The sequence below is a fragment of the Erpetoichthys calabaricus genome, chromosome 1 (genome assembly GCF_900747795.2).
Source record: "Erpetoichthys calabaricus chromosome 1, fErpCal1.3, whole genome shotgun sequence".
NCBI classification, from domain to species: Eukaryota; Metazoa; Chordata; class Cladistia; order Polypteriformes; family Polypteridae; genus Erpetoichthys; species Erpetoichthys calabaricus.
The window spans coordinates 74,972,935-74,988,336 of NC_041394.2; the positions used below are offsets into that span (position 1 = coordinate 74,972,935).

Here is a 15,402-nt window from a genome sequence, read left to right on the forward strand (position 1 = left end):
ATTTAATGCTAATGTTCAATAATAACAACCAACAGGAACCCATGTAATCAATTCTTGTCAGTTCAGACTTTCTTTTCTCTATAGTTTGTTATAACATGACTTTTTCAGCTGTCAGGCTCTCCCAAACGTTCTTCAGGATTTCTGTTTTATTGTCTTCAGAGTCCTTTCTCTCACAATTAACCAATTGGTTACAAAGTATCCAGTTCAGTTTCTTCACTGACCTATAAACATGTAACTTGCCTCAGCATGCCAGAATCAAATGCTTCTTTCTAGACTGGTCCCAATGTGTTCATTTACGTTTATTATCATAAATATTACTGTATTTTGCTTTCAATTTCAATTTTTTAAGCTAAGTATTTTAAAAAATAAATAAATAACATATCATAGCAATGCATAACAGAAGGTCAAATTAAGAATACAATGGCATATATCAATTTCTAGACAACTGTATAATCATTTTAAACAAGCAAGGCTAAAAATGGATTTCCAATATTTTCTTAAAACTAAAATGTTTATCAGGAATTATTTGAAATTTTTTTTTATTTCTCCTGCTGTGATTTGTTTGACATTTTTAAGCAAAATCAGACAAATATTATGTGGCAAACTCACATTAACATAAAACTGCCTACATAATGTCATATGCCTCATAATAGCATTCACTACTTGGCAATGCCTGCAAGTGTTTTCTCCAACCTGTCACTGATCACTAAATAATAGCAAAATGACAAAAGTAATTTATTTCAATAAAAAAAATTTCCAGAGCTTTTTAGTCCTACTCAATATTATGTTCGGGCTAGACAGACAGCTATGCACAAACAAATAAATTGTTAATAGTTGGGAGTAGAGATAAACACACATTTAATTTACAGGTGTTTTATCATACAAAAGGGTTCAGGAAAGGCATCTTAACTTCTAAGCTTCATTTTATATTGGTTAACATCCATCCATCCATCCATTGTCCAACCTGCTGAATCCGAACACAGGGTCACGGGGGTCTGCTGGAGCCAATCCCAGCCAACACAGGGCACAAGGCAGGGAACCAATCCTGGGCAGGGTGCCAACCCACCGCAGGACACACACAAACACACCCACACACCAAGCACACACTAGGGCCAATTTAGAATCGCCAATCCACCTAACCTGCATGCCTTTGGACTGTGGGAGGAAACCGGAGCGCCCGGAGGAAACCCACGCAGACACGGGGAGAACATGCAAACTCCACGCAGGGAGGACCCGGGAATCGAACCCAGGTCCCCAGGTGTCCCAACTGCGAGGCAGCAGCGCTACCCACTGCGCCACCGTGCCGCCCCTTGGTTAACATTGTAGTGCTTATATGAAATAATGTACACCCTGCAATACTTTTACATTTAGCTCATTCTCATCACAGAGAGTAAAGGCCAGCTACCTCAGCTTCAATACCTTAGCAGGGACCTTCTGCAGAACACCTACATCCTTCAGCACTTTCAAACACATTAGCAGTGATCGAGGGTGGTTACTTCATCTTCAATACTTTAGCAGGGGCCAGAGGGACTAATATATCCTTCAGTTCCTGTATAGTTACCCCTGAAAAGGCTACACAGTTAATCTAACAGAGGCCGGGGAACTTCCTTTCAGGAAGTCTGTATCTTCTATAATCAATCAATCAATCAATTCAATTTTATTTGTCATTCAGCAGAACATCCAAGATGTGCTGCAGAACGAAAATACGATGCACAAGACATTAATAAAAACACATAGTTAAAATCAATTACATTCAATTAAAAGTGCAGAAAGATTCTGATTAAAGATGCACAAAAATTCTGATTAGAGGTGCATAAAAATTTCTAATTAAAAGTGCATAAGAGTCTAAATTGAACATACATAAAATTCTGAATTAAAAATGCCTACAATAAAATACTAAAATGCTTCATTTAAAAGACGAACGGCAGTAGGAAAAAAACTGTTTTTAAACCTGGTATATGCTACTCGGAAAGAAATTACCATATTATTTGCATATAAGTCAGGTCGTGAAACCCGAAAAATCAATAATAAAATCAGACCCCGACTTATGCACCCATTCAAAAATATGACACTTTACATTTTTTTTCTTTACATCTTCCTGCTTCCTCCAATCTCACACCAGTTTCTCAGATACAGTGCATCCGGAAAGTATTCACAGTGCATCACTTTTTCCACATTTAGTTATGTTACAGCCTTATTCCAAAATGGATTAAATTCATTTTTTTCCTCAGAATTCTACACACAACACCCCATAATGACAACATGAAAAAAGTTTACTTGAGATTTTTGCAAATTTATTAAAAATAAAAAAATTGAGAAAGCACATCCATCCATCCATTTTCCAACCCACTGAATCCGAACACAGGGTCACGGGGGTCTGCTGGAGCCAATCCCAGCCAACACAGGGCACAAGGCAGGAACCAATCCCGGGCAGGGTGCCAACCCACAGCAGGACACACACAAACACCAAGCACACACTAGGGCCAATTTAGAATCGCCAATCCACCTAACCTGCATGTCTTTGGACTGTGGGAGGAAACCGGAGCGCCCGGAGGAAACCCACACAGACACGGGGAGAACATGCAAACTCCACGCAGGGAGGACCCGGGAATCGAACCCAGGTCCCCAGGTCTCCCAACTGCGAGGCAGCAGCGCTACCCACTGCGCCACCGTGCAGCCCGTGAGAAAGCACATGTACATAAGTATTCACAGCCTTTGCCATCAAGCTCAAAATTGAGCTCAGGTACATCCGGTTTCCCCTGATCATCCTTGAGATGTTTCTGCAGCTTAATTGGAGTCCACCTGTGGTAAATTCAGTTGAATGGACATGATTTGGAAAGGCACACACCTATCTATATAAGGTCCCACAGTTGACAGTTCATGTCAGAGCACAAACCAAGCATGAAGTCAAAGGAATTGTCTGTAGACCGCCGAGACAGGATTGTCTCGAGGCACAAATCTGGGGAAGGTTACAGAAAAATTTCTGTTGCTTTGAAGGTCCCACTGAGTACAGTGGCCTCCATCATCCGTAAGTGGAAGAAGTTTGAAACTTCCTAGAGCTGGCCGGCCATTTAAACTGAGCGATCAGGGGAGAAGGGCCTTAGTCAGGGAGGTGATCAAGAACCCGATGGTCATTCTGTCAGAGCTCCAGAGGTCCTCTGTGGAGAGAGGGGAACCTTCCAGAAGGACAACCATCTCTGCAGCAATCCACCAATCAGGCCTGTATAGTAGAGTGGCCAGATGGAAGCCACTCCTTAGTAAAAGGCACATGGCAGCTAAAAGGCACTTGGTTTGACAAAAGGCACCTGAAGGACTCTCAGACTATGAGAAAGAAAATTCTCTGGTTTGATGAGACAAAGATTGAACTCTTTGGTGTGAATGCCAGGCATCACGTTTGGAGGAAACCAGGCACCGCTCATCACCAGGCCAATATCATCCCTACAGTGAAGCATGGTGGTGGCAGCATCATGCTGTGGGGATGTTTTTCAGTGGCAGGAACTGGGAGACTAGTCAGGATAAAGGGAAAGATGACTGCAGCAATGTACAGAGACATCCTGGATGAAAACCTGCTCCAGAGCACTCTTGACCTCAGACTAGGGGTGACGGTTCATCTTTCAGCAGAACAACGACCCTAAGTACACAGCCAAGATATCAAAGGAGTGGCTTCAGGACAACTCAGTGAATGTCCTTGAGTGGCCCAGTCAGATCCCAGACTTGAATCCGATTGAACATCTCTGGAGAGATCTTAAAATGGCTGTACAACGACGCTTCCTATCCAACCTGATGGAGCTTGAGAGGTGCTGCAAAGAGGAATGGGCGAACTGGCCAAGGATAGGTGTGCCAAGCTTGTGGCATCATATTCAAAAAGACTTGAGGCTGTAATTGGTGCCAAAGGTGCATCGACAAAGTATTGAGCAAAGGCTGTGCATACTTATGTACATGTGCTTTCTCAATTTTTTTATTTTTAATAAATTTGCAAAAATCTCAAGTAAACTTTTTTCACGTTGTCATTATGGGGTGTTTTGTGTAGAATTCTGAGGAAAAAAATGAATTTAATCCATTTTGGAATAAGGCTGTAACATAACACAATGTGGAAAAAGTGATACGCTGTTAATACTTTCCGAATACACTGTACATCGAATTTCATTGCAGCAGAGCAGTTACCAATTTCTTTCGCCACTTCAACTACTTTTAATTTAAAACCAGCTTCATATTTTCTTCTGATCGAACACTCCATCGTAGATAAGGGAAGCTCTTACAATAAAGGTGTATGAGGGTGTGAGATACAAAAAAACACAAAACAGTGCAACGTCACTTCGGAATAGTTTGAGTATTACTGTGTGGTCACGTAGACTCAATACATACAAAAAAAGGCAGTGTGCTCCGTGGTTACTCTCTCGGTTGGGTATTAGCATATCATAATCTCTTGGACTAATAGCGTGTGTTTTCCACATTTGACTTTTTACGACCGACATTATAAAAATACCAGAAATTACCGGTAAAATCAAGCCCCAACTTATCCGTGGGAGAACTTAAACAGTGAGTATATATGGTACATGTATCACTTAGGGCAGATGATTTCAATAAACTAGGCAAGTTTCAGTGAGATAAAATTTGAAGTTTAATGTAATCATTACTTATTTTTATTTGCAGGGAAATGAGGCATCAGATACTAGAAGTCAAAATTAGAAGAAAATGTACAACTTGAAAAATTCAAGCTAAGCTTTGCTTACGTACTACCAAGAGGGAGATGACCATGTAAATTAAAGAGTCCATTCTTCTTAATCAAGTTAATAGTATTCTGTAAAAGTATGTGCCATAATTGTGCAGCCTTTCTCCTCTTCTCTATTAAGGGTGTATTTTCATTTTGTAGTTGACGCTATACTTTTGTCTTCTGAAAGCTTGATGCTCCTCACACATGCTGCACCTGTCTCAAGCTAATAGAAGTGCCTTCTCTTATATCATGGCTTACATTTGCATAACTGCACCCTAGAATGCAACACTATTTCAAAACACATATACAAAAACACATTTTTATTCCCATCAGTCTAGCTGCTCATTCAAAAGAGGAAGAGATCTAAAGCCTACCCCTATCCTAAAGAGGTCTCAAAACTTGGCCCACAATGTCCTCTGAAAACTTGGCCACTCTCCTTGGCCCTTCCCCCTTGTAGTCCATCCTCACCGTCTCATGTAGGAAATCGTCTTCTGCAGAATGATATCATTGCCTGTTATAACTACCTATTATCTGTCTGTATTTACTTTTCTCCAAAACCTTTTGCTTAACTCCTGTTTAAATATACAGTGTATTGACCTAAAGGTTACATTTTATCTAAATAATCCTAAAATAGAACACACACACAAATTAAATATTATGTCTTATTTGACAATAAGAAATAAAATTTTTAACCTCATTAGAACAGCTAAAGCAAGAGGACTGTTAGAATTGTTAGCCAGGTCTTCACACTGAGTATCATTATATTTTTTCACAAAATATTAAACCAGAATTTAAATTTTAAAAATCTAAAGTCAATACCAGAATTGTTCTTAAATAAATCTTTATTTCTTAATTACTAGACCACTAGTCTCTCAGAAGGTTTTTCGATATAGGTATTTCAAATTTCAGATGTTTGCTTAATCCATCTTATATGCCATGGCTACCCCAGATGTCATGGGTCACATGGCACAAACATCACATTCCTAGTAAACATGCAGAATAAGAACTATAAACAAATGTAAACTATTAGTAGATACATACAGAAGCTCTGTAAATAAATAATTACAGTACATAGATAGATAGATAATATATAAACACATACACTATGATCTGAACACACACCAGAATGACTAAAAAGGAAGATAATGTAAAAAGATATGAAAAACTCTGACTTGACAGTCACAGACACAGTGAGGTATTATACATATGAAGGATCCCCAGTTTGTTTCTTGACACGCTTATACTGAATAATTTGTTGGCTGAAAGTCCTCAGTGTTAGTGTCAGAGACAGGATGTGCAATATTCTTCATAATGGCACTCAGCTTTGTTTTTATTCTCTCCTTCACTACCACCTCTAAGGTGTCTACAGTGTGTCCCATAACTGAGACTTCCCTTTTAATTTGCTTGTTGATTCAGTGACCCTGTTTTGAAGTGTTGTTACCAGCCCAGCACAACACTGTTATGTAAATCACACTGCCCATCACAGAGTTGTAGAAGATGTGAAGTTGTCAGTACCTACATTAAAGGAATGCAGTCTCCCAAGAAAAAAACAGCCTACGCTGTGCTTTCTTATATACAGTAGTTTCTCTGTGTTATGAGGCCAGTCCAACCTGTCATTTATGTGAACCCCAAAGTACTTGTATTAGTGCAACACCTCTACATCCACTCCCTGAATAATGTCCAGATGTAGAGGTTCTTTTGTGCAGTGAAAGTCAATAACCAATGTATGAAAAAAAACATGCATGATAAAAAATAATACCTGAAATTGGGAAACTGATTTGAGAGTCAAGTACTAAGCATAATTTTCAAATTGTTATTTCTGGTTTCTATTCATATGTTGTTAATTTGATAACTTTTATCAATGAACTGTGTAGGTTTTGTCCCTGGGTGTCATTTTTTTTACAAACTTCCCTTTACTGTTTACTGGTGTGTATGCATGTTAGAGGTTAATATCAATGTTGTTATACAGTTTTGAACTTATTAACTTTTAATTTCGAAAGCTGTCAAAATTTTGTATAAAGGGAACATTAACTAATCTTCAAAGTTGTTTTTGAGAATGCAATTAAGTTGACAATTTCAAGAAATAATCCTGGGACCTACTTAAATTTGGAATATTTATTTCTGCTACATATATCCAAACATGAAAACCGAATAGAATTATTAATTCATTTTATAACAATTTATTACATATGTTGCTTGATGTTCTGTCAAACTATGAAAATGAGCCTTTCGAATTTTATATCTTGCTGCTGTCTCTAGCAAAGTTCAAGATGCTTTATAGCTGTTTACATATATTTTTACAACATGCAGCATAAGCAAGTTAAATGATTTAGTTAGTGTCCCAACATGAACAACAACCTGACATTTCTGTCCAGACTGTCTCTCTGTACTCTTGCTGTATACTCAATTTATTTCTGTTCACCAATTATTAATGTTATCAAATGCTTTATTACTCCCATATTGGACCACAAAATGCTAATAGACGGCTACCAGATGTGAAAGCAGAAGTGGAGGGTAAGATCTGTAGTAAGCAGGGCTGTTCATGGAGTGACCCAATACTGAACAGCTGACACTTGGTAAACCTCTTATGCTGGAGAACTACTCATCCCACTGATGAGTTGTTAAAAAGTAGGCTTTTGTTCATAATGAAATGATAAAGAGGGGAGCTATAGATGGAATGGCAGTTAACGGGATGGGCTGCTCCAAGTATAAATGCCTTTCTGGTTCTTTCCAATATTGCAAAGTGTTTTTTGTACCTTAGTGCTTATTTTATCTCTCAATATGAGCACCAAATACATTTAAAATATAACATCAGTTTATTAGAATTTCTAGCTTCATGACATTAACCGGACATACAACTTCCCTTGTTTTCTACACTTTTTTAATAAGCAACCTATCCTGATCATGTATAAAACATACAAAATATGCATTAATAAGATAATTGGAGGTTATAAGCAGAGCCTGATTATCATCTTTTAAGTCATATGGCAATTCAACTAATGGTTAACATGCTTTTTCTTTGATAGATGGGACATGTGCCAAGATGAAGTGGCTAATTTCTTGGCCCTTTAGTTGTCTCTTGTACTGTACAGTGCCAAACTGCGATCAGCCACGCTGGGAGAAGTGGTTTATGGTCACCTTTAGTATGTCCACTCTCTGGATTGCTATCTTTTCCTATGTAATGGTCTGGATGGTAAGTCACTAACTTTTCTTGTTATATACCATGTATTTTGAGAGTCTCGATTAGTTACAATTAGGTAAATTAAATAATAATGTTGGAAGGGTGAGACACCTGAAAGGTCTCTGAAACACTAAAGAACACATAGTGCATAGACATATTTATACAGTAACTATGCTTGAATAAGAAACTAGAAGCTAAAGGTGGGTAAGTATTATGTACTATAAAACAAAAACTGTGTCCCAAAACAAAGGTAATATTTTGGTCTATATGAAAATATAGATTTTTGTAATTTATGAAGAAGCACCTTATTAAGAACCCCCACCTTATCGTGGTGGAGGGGTTTGCGTGTCCCAATGATCCTAGGAGCTCTGTTGTCCGGGGCTTTATGCCCCTGGTAGGGCCACCCAAGGCAAACTGGTCCTAGGTGAGGGATGAGACAAAGAGCAGTTAAACAAACCTCCTATGATGAAAAACAATTTTGGATGGAGTTTTCCCTTGCCCGGACGCAGGTCACCGGGGCCCCACTCTGGAGCCAGGCCTGGAGGTGGGGCTCGATGGCGAGCGCCTGATGGCCGGGCCTGCACCCATGGGGCTCGGCCGGGCACAGCCCGAAGAGGCAACATGGGTCCCCCTTCCCATGGGCTCACCACCTATGGGAGGGGCCAAGGAGGTGCAGTGTGAGTTGGGTGGGCCGAAGGCGGGGACCTTGGCGGTCCGATCCTCGGCTACGGAAGCTGGCTCTTGGGACGTGGAATGTCACCTCTCTGAAGGGGAAGGAGCCTGAGCTAGTGCGCGAAGTTGAGAGGTTCCGGCTAGATATAGTCGGACTCACCTCGACGCACAGCTTGGACTCTGGAACCAATCTCCTTGAGAGGGGCTGGACTCTGTACCACTCTGGAGTTGCCCCCGGTGAGAGGCGCCGAGCGGGTGTGGGTATAGTTATTGCCCCCTGACTTGGAGCCTGTACATTGGGGTTTACCCCGGTGGACGAGAGGGTAGCCTCCCTTCGCCTTTGGGTGGGGGGACGGGTCCTAACTGTTGTTTGTGCGTATGCATCGAACAGCAGTTCGGAGTACCCACCCTTTTTGGAGTCCCTGGAGGGGGTGCTAGAGGGCATACCTTCTGGGGACTCCCTCGTTCTGCTGGGAGACTTCAATGCTCACGTGGGCAATGACAGTGAGACCTGGAAGGGCGTGATTGGGAGGAATGGCCCCCCCGATCTGAACCCGAGCGGTGTTTTGTTATTGGACTTCTGTGCTCGTCACAGATTGTCCATAACGAACACCATGTTCAAGCATAGGGGTGTTTATATGTGCACTTGGCACCAGGACACCCTAGGCCTCAGTTCGATGATTGACTTTGTGGTCGTGTCGTTGGACTTGCGGCCACATGTCTTGGACACTCGGGTGAAGAGAGGGGCGGAGCTGTCAACTGATCAACACCTGGTGGTGAGTTGGCTTCGATGGTGGGGGAGGATGCCGGTCAGGCGTGGTAGGCCCAAACGTGTTGTGAGGGTCTGCTGGGAACGTCTGGCAGAGCCCCCTGTCAGAAGTAGCTTCAACTCCCACCTCCGGCAGAACTTCGACCACATCCCGAGGGAGGGACATTGAGTCCGAATGGGCCATGTTCCGTGTCTCTATTGTTGAGGCAGCTGACCGGAGCTGTGGCCGTAAGGTGGTCGGTGCCTGTGGTGGCGGCAATCCCCGAACCCGTTGGTGGACACCGGCGGTGAAGGATGCCGTCAAGCTGAAGAAGGAGTCCTACAGGACCCTTTTGTCCTATGGGACCCTGGAGGCAGCTGATAGGTACCGGCAGGCCAAGCGGAATGCGGCTTTGGTGGTTGCTGAGGCAAAAACTCGGGCATGGGAGGAGTTTGGGGAGGCCATGGAGAACGACTTTCGGATGGCTTCGAGGAGATTCTGGTCCACCATCCGGCGTCTCAGGAAGGGGAAGCAGTGCAGTGTCAACACTGTATATGGTGGGGATGGTGCGCTGCTGACCTCGACTCGGGACGTTGTGGGTCGGTGGGGGGGAGTACTTCGAAGACCTCCTCAATCCCATTAACATGCCTTCCAATGAGGAAGCAGAGCCTGGGGACTCAGAGGTGGGCTCCCCCATCTCTGGGACTGAGGTCACCGAGGTGGTCAAAAAACTCCTTGGTGGCAGGGCCCCGGGGGTGGATGAGATACGCCCGGAGTTCCTCAAGGCTCGGGATGTTGTAGGACTGTCTTGGTTGACACGCCTCTGCAACATCGCATGGACATCAGGGACAGTGCCTCTGGATTGGCAGACCGGGGTGGTGGTCCCCCTCTTTCAGAAGGGGGATCGGAGGGTATGTTCCAACTACAGAGGGATCACACTCCTCAGCCTCCCTGGAAAAGTCTATTCAGGGGTCCTGGAGAGGAGGGTCCGTCGGATAGTCGAGCCTCGGATTCAGGAGGAACAGTGTGGTTTTCGTCCTGGTCGCGGAACAGTGGACCAGCTCTATACCCTTAGCAGGGTCCTGGAGGGTACATGGGAGTTTGCCCAACCAGTCTACATGTGTTTTGTGGACTTGGAAAAGGCATTTGACCATGTCCCTCGGGGAATCCTGTGGGGGGTACTCCAAGAGTATGGGGTACCGGCCCCCCGATAAGGACTGTTCGGTCCCTGTACGATCGGTGCCAGAGCTTGGTCCGCATTGCCGGCAGTAAGTCGAACCCGTTTCCAGTGAGAGTTGGACTCCACCAGGGCTGCCCTTTGTCACCGATTCTGTTCATAACTTTTATGGACAGAATTTCTAGGTGCAGCCAGGGCGTTGAGGGGGTCCGGTTTGGTGGGCTCAGGATTGGGTCACTGCTTTTTGCAGATGATGTTGTCCTGTTTGCTTCATCAGGCCGTGATCTTCAGCTCTCTCTGGATCGGTTCGCAGCCGAGTGTGAAGCGGCTGGGATGAGAATCAGCACCTCCAAATCCGAGACCATGGTCCTCAGCCGGAAAAGGGTGGAGTGCCCTCTCAGGGTTGGTAGCGAGATCCTGCCCCAAGTGGAGGAGTTCAAGTATCTCGGGGTCTTGTTCACGAGTGAGGGAAGAATGAAGCGTGAGATCGACAGGCGGATTGGTGCGGCATCCGCAGAAATGCGGGCGCTGCATCGGTCTGTCGTGGTGAAAAAGGAGCTGAGCCGCAAGGCGAAGCTCTCAATTTACCAGTCGATCTATGTTCCTACCCTCACCTATGGTCATGAGCTATGGGTAGTGACCAAAAGAATGAGATCGCGAATACAAGCGGCTGAAATGAGTTTCCTCCGCAGGGTGTCTGGGCTTTCCCTTAAAGATAGGGTGAGAAGCTCAGTCATCCGGGAGGGGCTCAGAGTAGAGCAGCTGCTCCTCCGCATCGAGAGGAGTCAGATGAGGTGGCTCGGGCATCTGATCAGGATGCCTCCTGGACGCCTCCCTGGTGAGGTGTTCCGGGTACGTCTAACCGGGAGGAGGCCCCGGGGAAGACCCAGGACACGCTGGAGGGACTATGTCTCTCGACTGGCCTGGGAACGCCTTGGGATTCTCCCAGAAGAGCTAGAAGAAGTGGCCGGGGAGAGGGAAGTCTGGGCATCTCTGCTCAAGCTGCTACCCCCGCGACCCGACCTCGGATAAGCGGGAGACAATGGATGGATGGATGGATGAGGAAGCAAAATAAACAGGCAATGTTAAAAACACAAAATGAATCAAAAATGTGAAGAAATGAAAACATAAGTTTAATTACAAATTTTATCTAGCAGTATTGTGATAATTAAAAAAACAATTTAAATAATTAATTATAGTTCCCTGAATAAGTACAGTATATGTATAGAGCAGGCAGTTCAGTATAAGGGATATCCAGAAGGATACATGAATTGTGACCAAACAAGGCCATGAGGTCATTTGGTAACACAAATACCCAAGTGTGCCCAGTTCTGCATAAAGGAAACTTTCATTTAATCCAAGAGATCAGGAAAAATCTCATCAGTAGCAGAAGTTCACTTCAGAGAGCCATAAAATCTTTCATGGATAAAAAATTGTAACATGAAGTTGTCACTGAAGTGTTTTGATTAACACTAGAATTACCAAAGCCTATAAAAAAACTCATAAATCTGTCCCACCTTCAATCCCTTCACACCTCTCCATCAGCGTCTTTTGTCTTATAAATGTGCCGATCAAGACAAGCAGCAAGCAGCCTACTATTCCATCCCCCCACTGCTGCAGAACAGGCACAAAGTTCTCTTAGTTCCAGCCTTGATTATCTGGGAGTAAAGTGCTGAGTCGAAATGGATCGTTATTTGGAACACATGCATTTCATGTGTGTTCCATTTCTACAATAATCTGTGTAAACACATTGTTTAAACATAAAAGTTTTTCATATTTTAGTAATAAATGACAAAATGTAGATATAAACTATGTAATGTCTGAAGCCTGAAGTCCAAAGATCCACAGAGTGAAAAAAAACTATACATTTACAACGGCTGTTACAGACACAAATCAAATGTATGTTTTTATTGTATACTGTTAACAATAAGAGCAGCTCACTACTCAAAATGGTAAATATACGAGACAGTTAGGACCGAACCAGGGGACTCTTGATTACAAGTCAGCGATTCTTACCACTGCGCCACAGAAGTTGTTGCATTATCCTTGAACCTTTTATGAAAGTGTTTATTTAATCTTTGGACTTCAGGCTTCATACATTACATAGTTTATATTTTGTCATTTATTACTAAAATATGAAAAACATTTCTGTTTTAACAATGTGTTTACACAGCTTATTGTAGAAACAGAACACACATGAAATGCATGTGTTCCAAATAACGATCTATTATTTCCATTCTAAAACTCCAGCACTTCACTCCCAGATAATCAAGGCAAGAACTAGGAGAACTTTGTGCCTGTTCGGCGGCAGTGGGGGGATGGAATAGTAGGCTGCTTGCTGCTTGTCTTGATCGGCACATTTACTGGACAAAAGACGCTGACTGAGAGGTGCGAAGGGATTTAAGGTGGGCCGAATTTACGAGTTTTTTTTGTAGGCTGTGGTAATTTTAGTGTTAAATCTTTTATCCTGAATTTTATCCATAATATTCAAAGCATATACAAAATCTCTTGGTGAGAGTTTATTCATACTTTGCACAGATCGTATTTAAAATTAAATGAAATGAAAGTAATCACAATGGTTAAACTGAGGAGAGAGAACATTTATTTCCATTACATTAATAAATCTTGTCTATTCTATTCATTCTTGTCCAAGGAACTATAATTAATTGCCTGCATTGTTTTTCACTAGTTATTAGGTTTTTGTAATATTGCTTCATACAATTTGTTTGTAACCTTGAATTTTGTTTTTGTTTCTTCATTCTTATTTGATATTTGGTTTAAAGTTTGCTCTTTAACATTGCCTCTTGATTTTGCTTCTTCATAAAACACAAAAGTATTTTCATATAGACTAAAAGATTACTGTTTGAGATTCTGTTTGTCTTTTATACAGTAGCATATGATTTCTACTGTACCTCTTCTTGTTACTTATTAATAGTGTTAGTTATTTATATTGGCCAAATCAAATAAGGCCTTCCACAATGTCAAGGTTAATTCTTGTTAAAAATCTGAAAAAATACTTTATTCATAACATTTTTAAATAGTGTAGTACTGGATATTGTTTCTGCTTGTTGTGAAGACTGGAAGTCACACATAATAATGTTATTTAGACAATAAACTGCAAACCTTTTTTTGATCTTATTCAGCAAACTAATTAAACTGTTCAAATTCCTTGCTAGACAGGCAACAGCACATTACTTTTGCACGACTCAATCATTTTTACATTTTACACTGCAGCATTTCTGCAAATAACAAAATGACAGATAAGCTGTAAAAATATGGCTGAGATAAACAGATTCATAAAATGGACGGATGGATAAAACACAATCTTGAAAATGTGTTCCGTGATTAAAAACTGTGGGAAGAGAAAGAAATAATAATTGAAAAGAAGCAAACCATCTGTTTAATATCTCTCACTGCTCAAACCCACATGATGAAGCTCTGGAGCTAATGAGTTTACTATCATATTTAAAATTAGCTTGCTGTTCTTATTTGTTTTCAACTGATAATATCTGAGAAATAAAAGCAGTAAAAGAACTCTTTCCCTTAGGAACATAACACACTGTCCAGCCTTATGCTATTTTTCTTATCAAGACATGTCAGCTGTTGAATTTTTTATAGTTCAAGACTTACAGATCTTGCGTCTGCCAGCAAATCTTTGGATTAAACTCTGCAGCCATTACTTTAAATAATTTCTAATTGCCTTAACCACTTGTGAACTTTTTGTATCTTTGGTTTAAGGTTAAACAAAACATGTAGCAAGAAGTCTAAAAAGAACATTGAAGGTTACTTATAATCTACTTAAGGCTACTTATGTATATAATAAAAGCAGTTTACATAAACAAAGAAGAAACAGAGGTTACACAGAATTCTGAATATTCAAAAATCAAAAAATATATGTTACCTAACCTACTATGGCATTACTCTATAGGTGCTGTAATTAGAGGTATCCAATCCCCCCATCACAGCATACAGAGTTCTGGTCTATATGAACACAAGCAATGCAGTCAGCTTTGAGAGTGAAATGATAAAGTCTGCTTTCCATTCAACATGAAACATATTCAATGTAAAGACTACCTTGTGATCTCCTATTCTGGTATCAGATACACTTTGTTAGTTTCATCTGCAGGTCAGTGACAGCCTTTAATGTAGTAGTGGATTAAATGCGTGTATAAAATTAAGAGGGAAAATGGTTAAGTTTAAAGACATAAGTGGGTTTAAATGCTGGCATCAGTGTTGTGAAAGAAACAGCCGGACACACAACGAAGGTTTGGGGCAGCCACCCGTATAGTTTCCCTAGCTGCAAAAGGCTTTAAAGTAGAGTACAATGTGTAATGGTTAGAGACCAAAACAGAACTGCTTAAGAATGGAGGATGAGGGGTTTTTATAGCTGGATTACAGGAAGTGACATCCTCGGGGCCGGGACAGGAAGGATTTCTTGTGTTTGGTCTGTGGAGAGAAAAGAGAGAGGTTCAGTGCACCCCACCGCCCCCTGGCCTGGCGTGGAATTGTCGTTTCCTGGTCTATTTGGTTGACTCCCAAACGCATGTGTGTGACAGTGTACATAACACTAAAGTGTCATCACTATATTGGTAATGAGCCAATACCCATTAAATATTCAGCCCATGGCAGTTCCATGATCAGAAACGGACTATTGATGAACAGAGTTGGTGCTGGAGGAATGGGGACTATGCAGACTAACAGAAAAAACCAAAGAGGTATTTCAGAACTCACAACCATTCATTTATTGTCATAGCTAGAGAATGGCAGCCAATGACCCAAATGAGTTCCTTCATGGCTGCAGTGCACACATCTGCAAATGGACTTTTTCAGCAAGATGATGCTTTATGCCACATTGAGAAAAAGTCTAGAATACTTCCAGGAGTAAGTGACACACAGTACAGCTTAGTTC

At 41.7% G+C, this 15,402-nt stretch overlaps 1 protein-coding gene across 1 annotated transcript in view; it reads left to right on the forward strand.

The window, feature by feature from the left end:
* LOC114645752 (sodium/potassium/calcium exchanger 3-like) overlaps nt 1–15,402 on the forward strand; it is a 406,374-nt gene that overhangs the window by 358,688 nt on the left and 32,284 nt on the right. Inside the window, exon 13 of the mRNA XM_051935338.1 lies at nt 7,741–7,907. Coding sequence (XP_051791298.1) covers nt 7,741–7,907 — 167 coding nt within the window. The remainder of the gene's footprint in view (nt 1–7,740; nt 7,908–15,402) is intronic.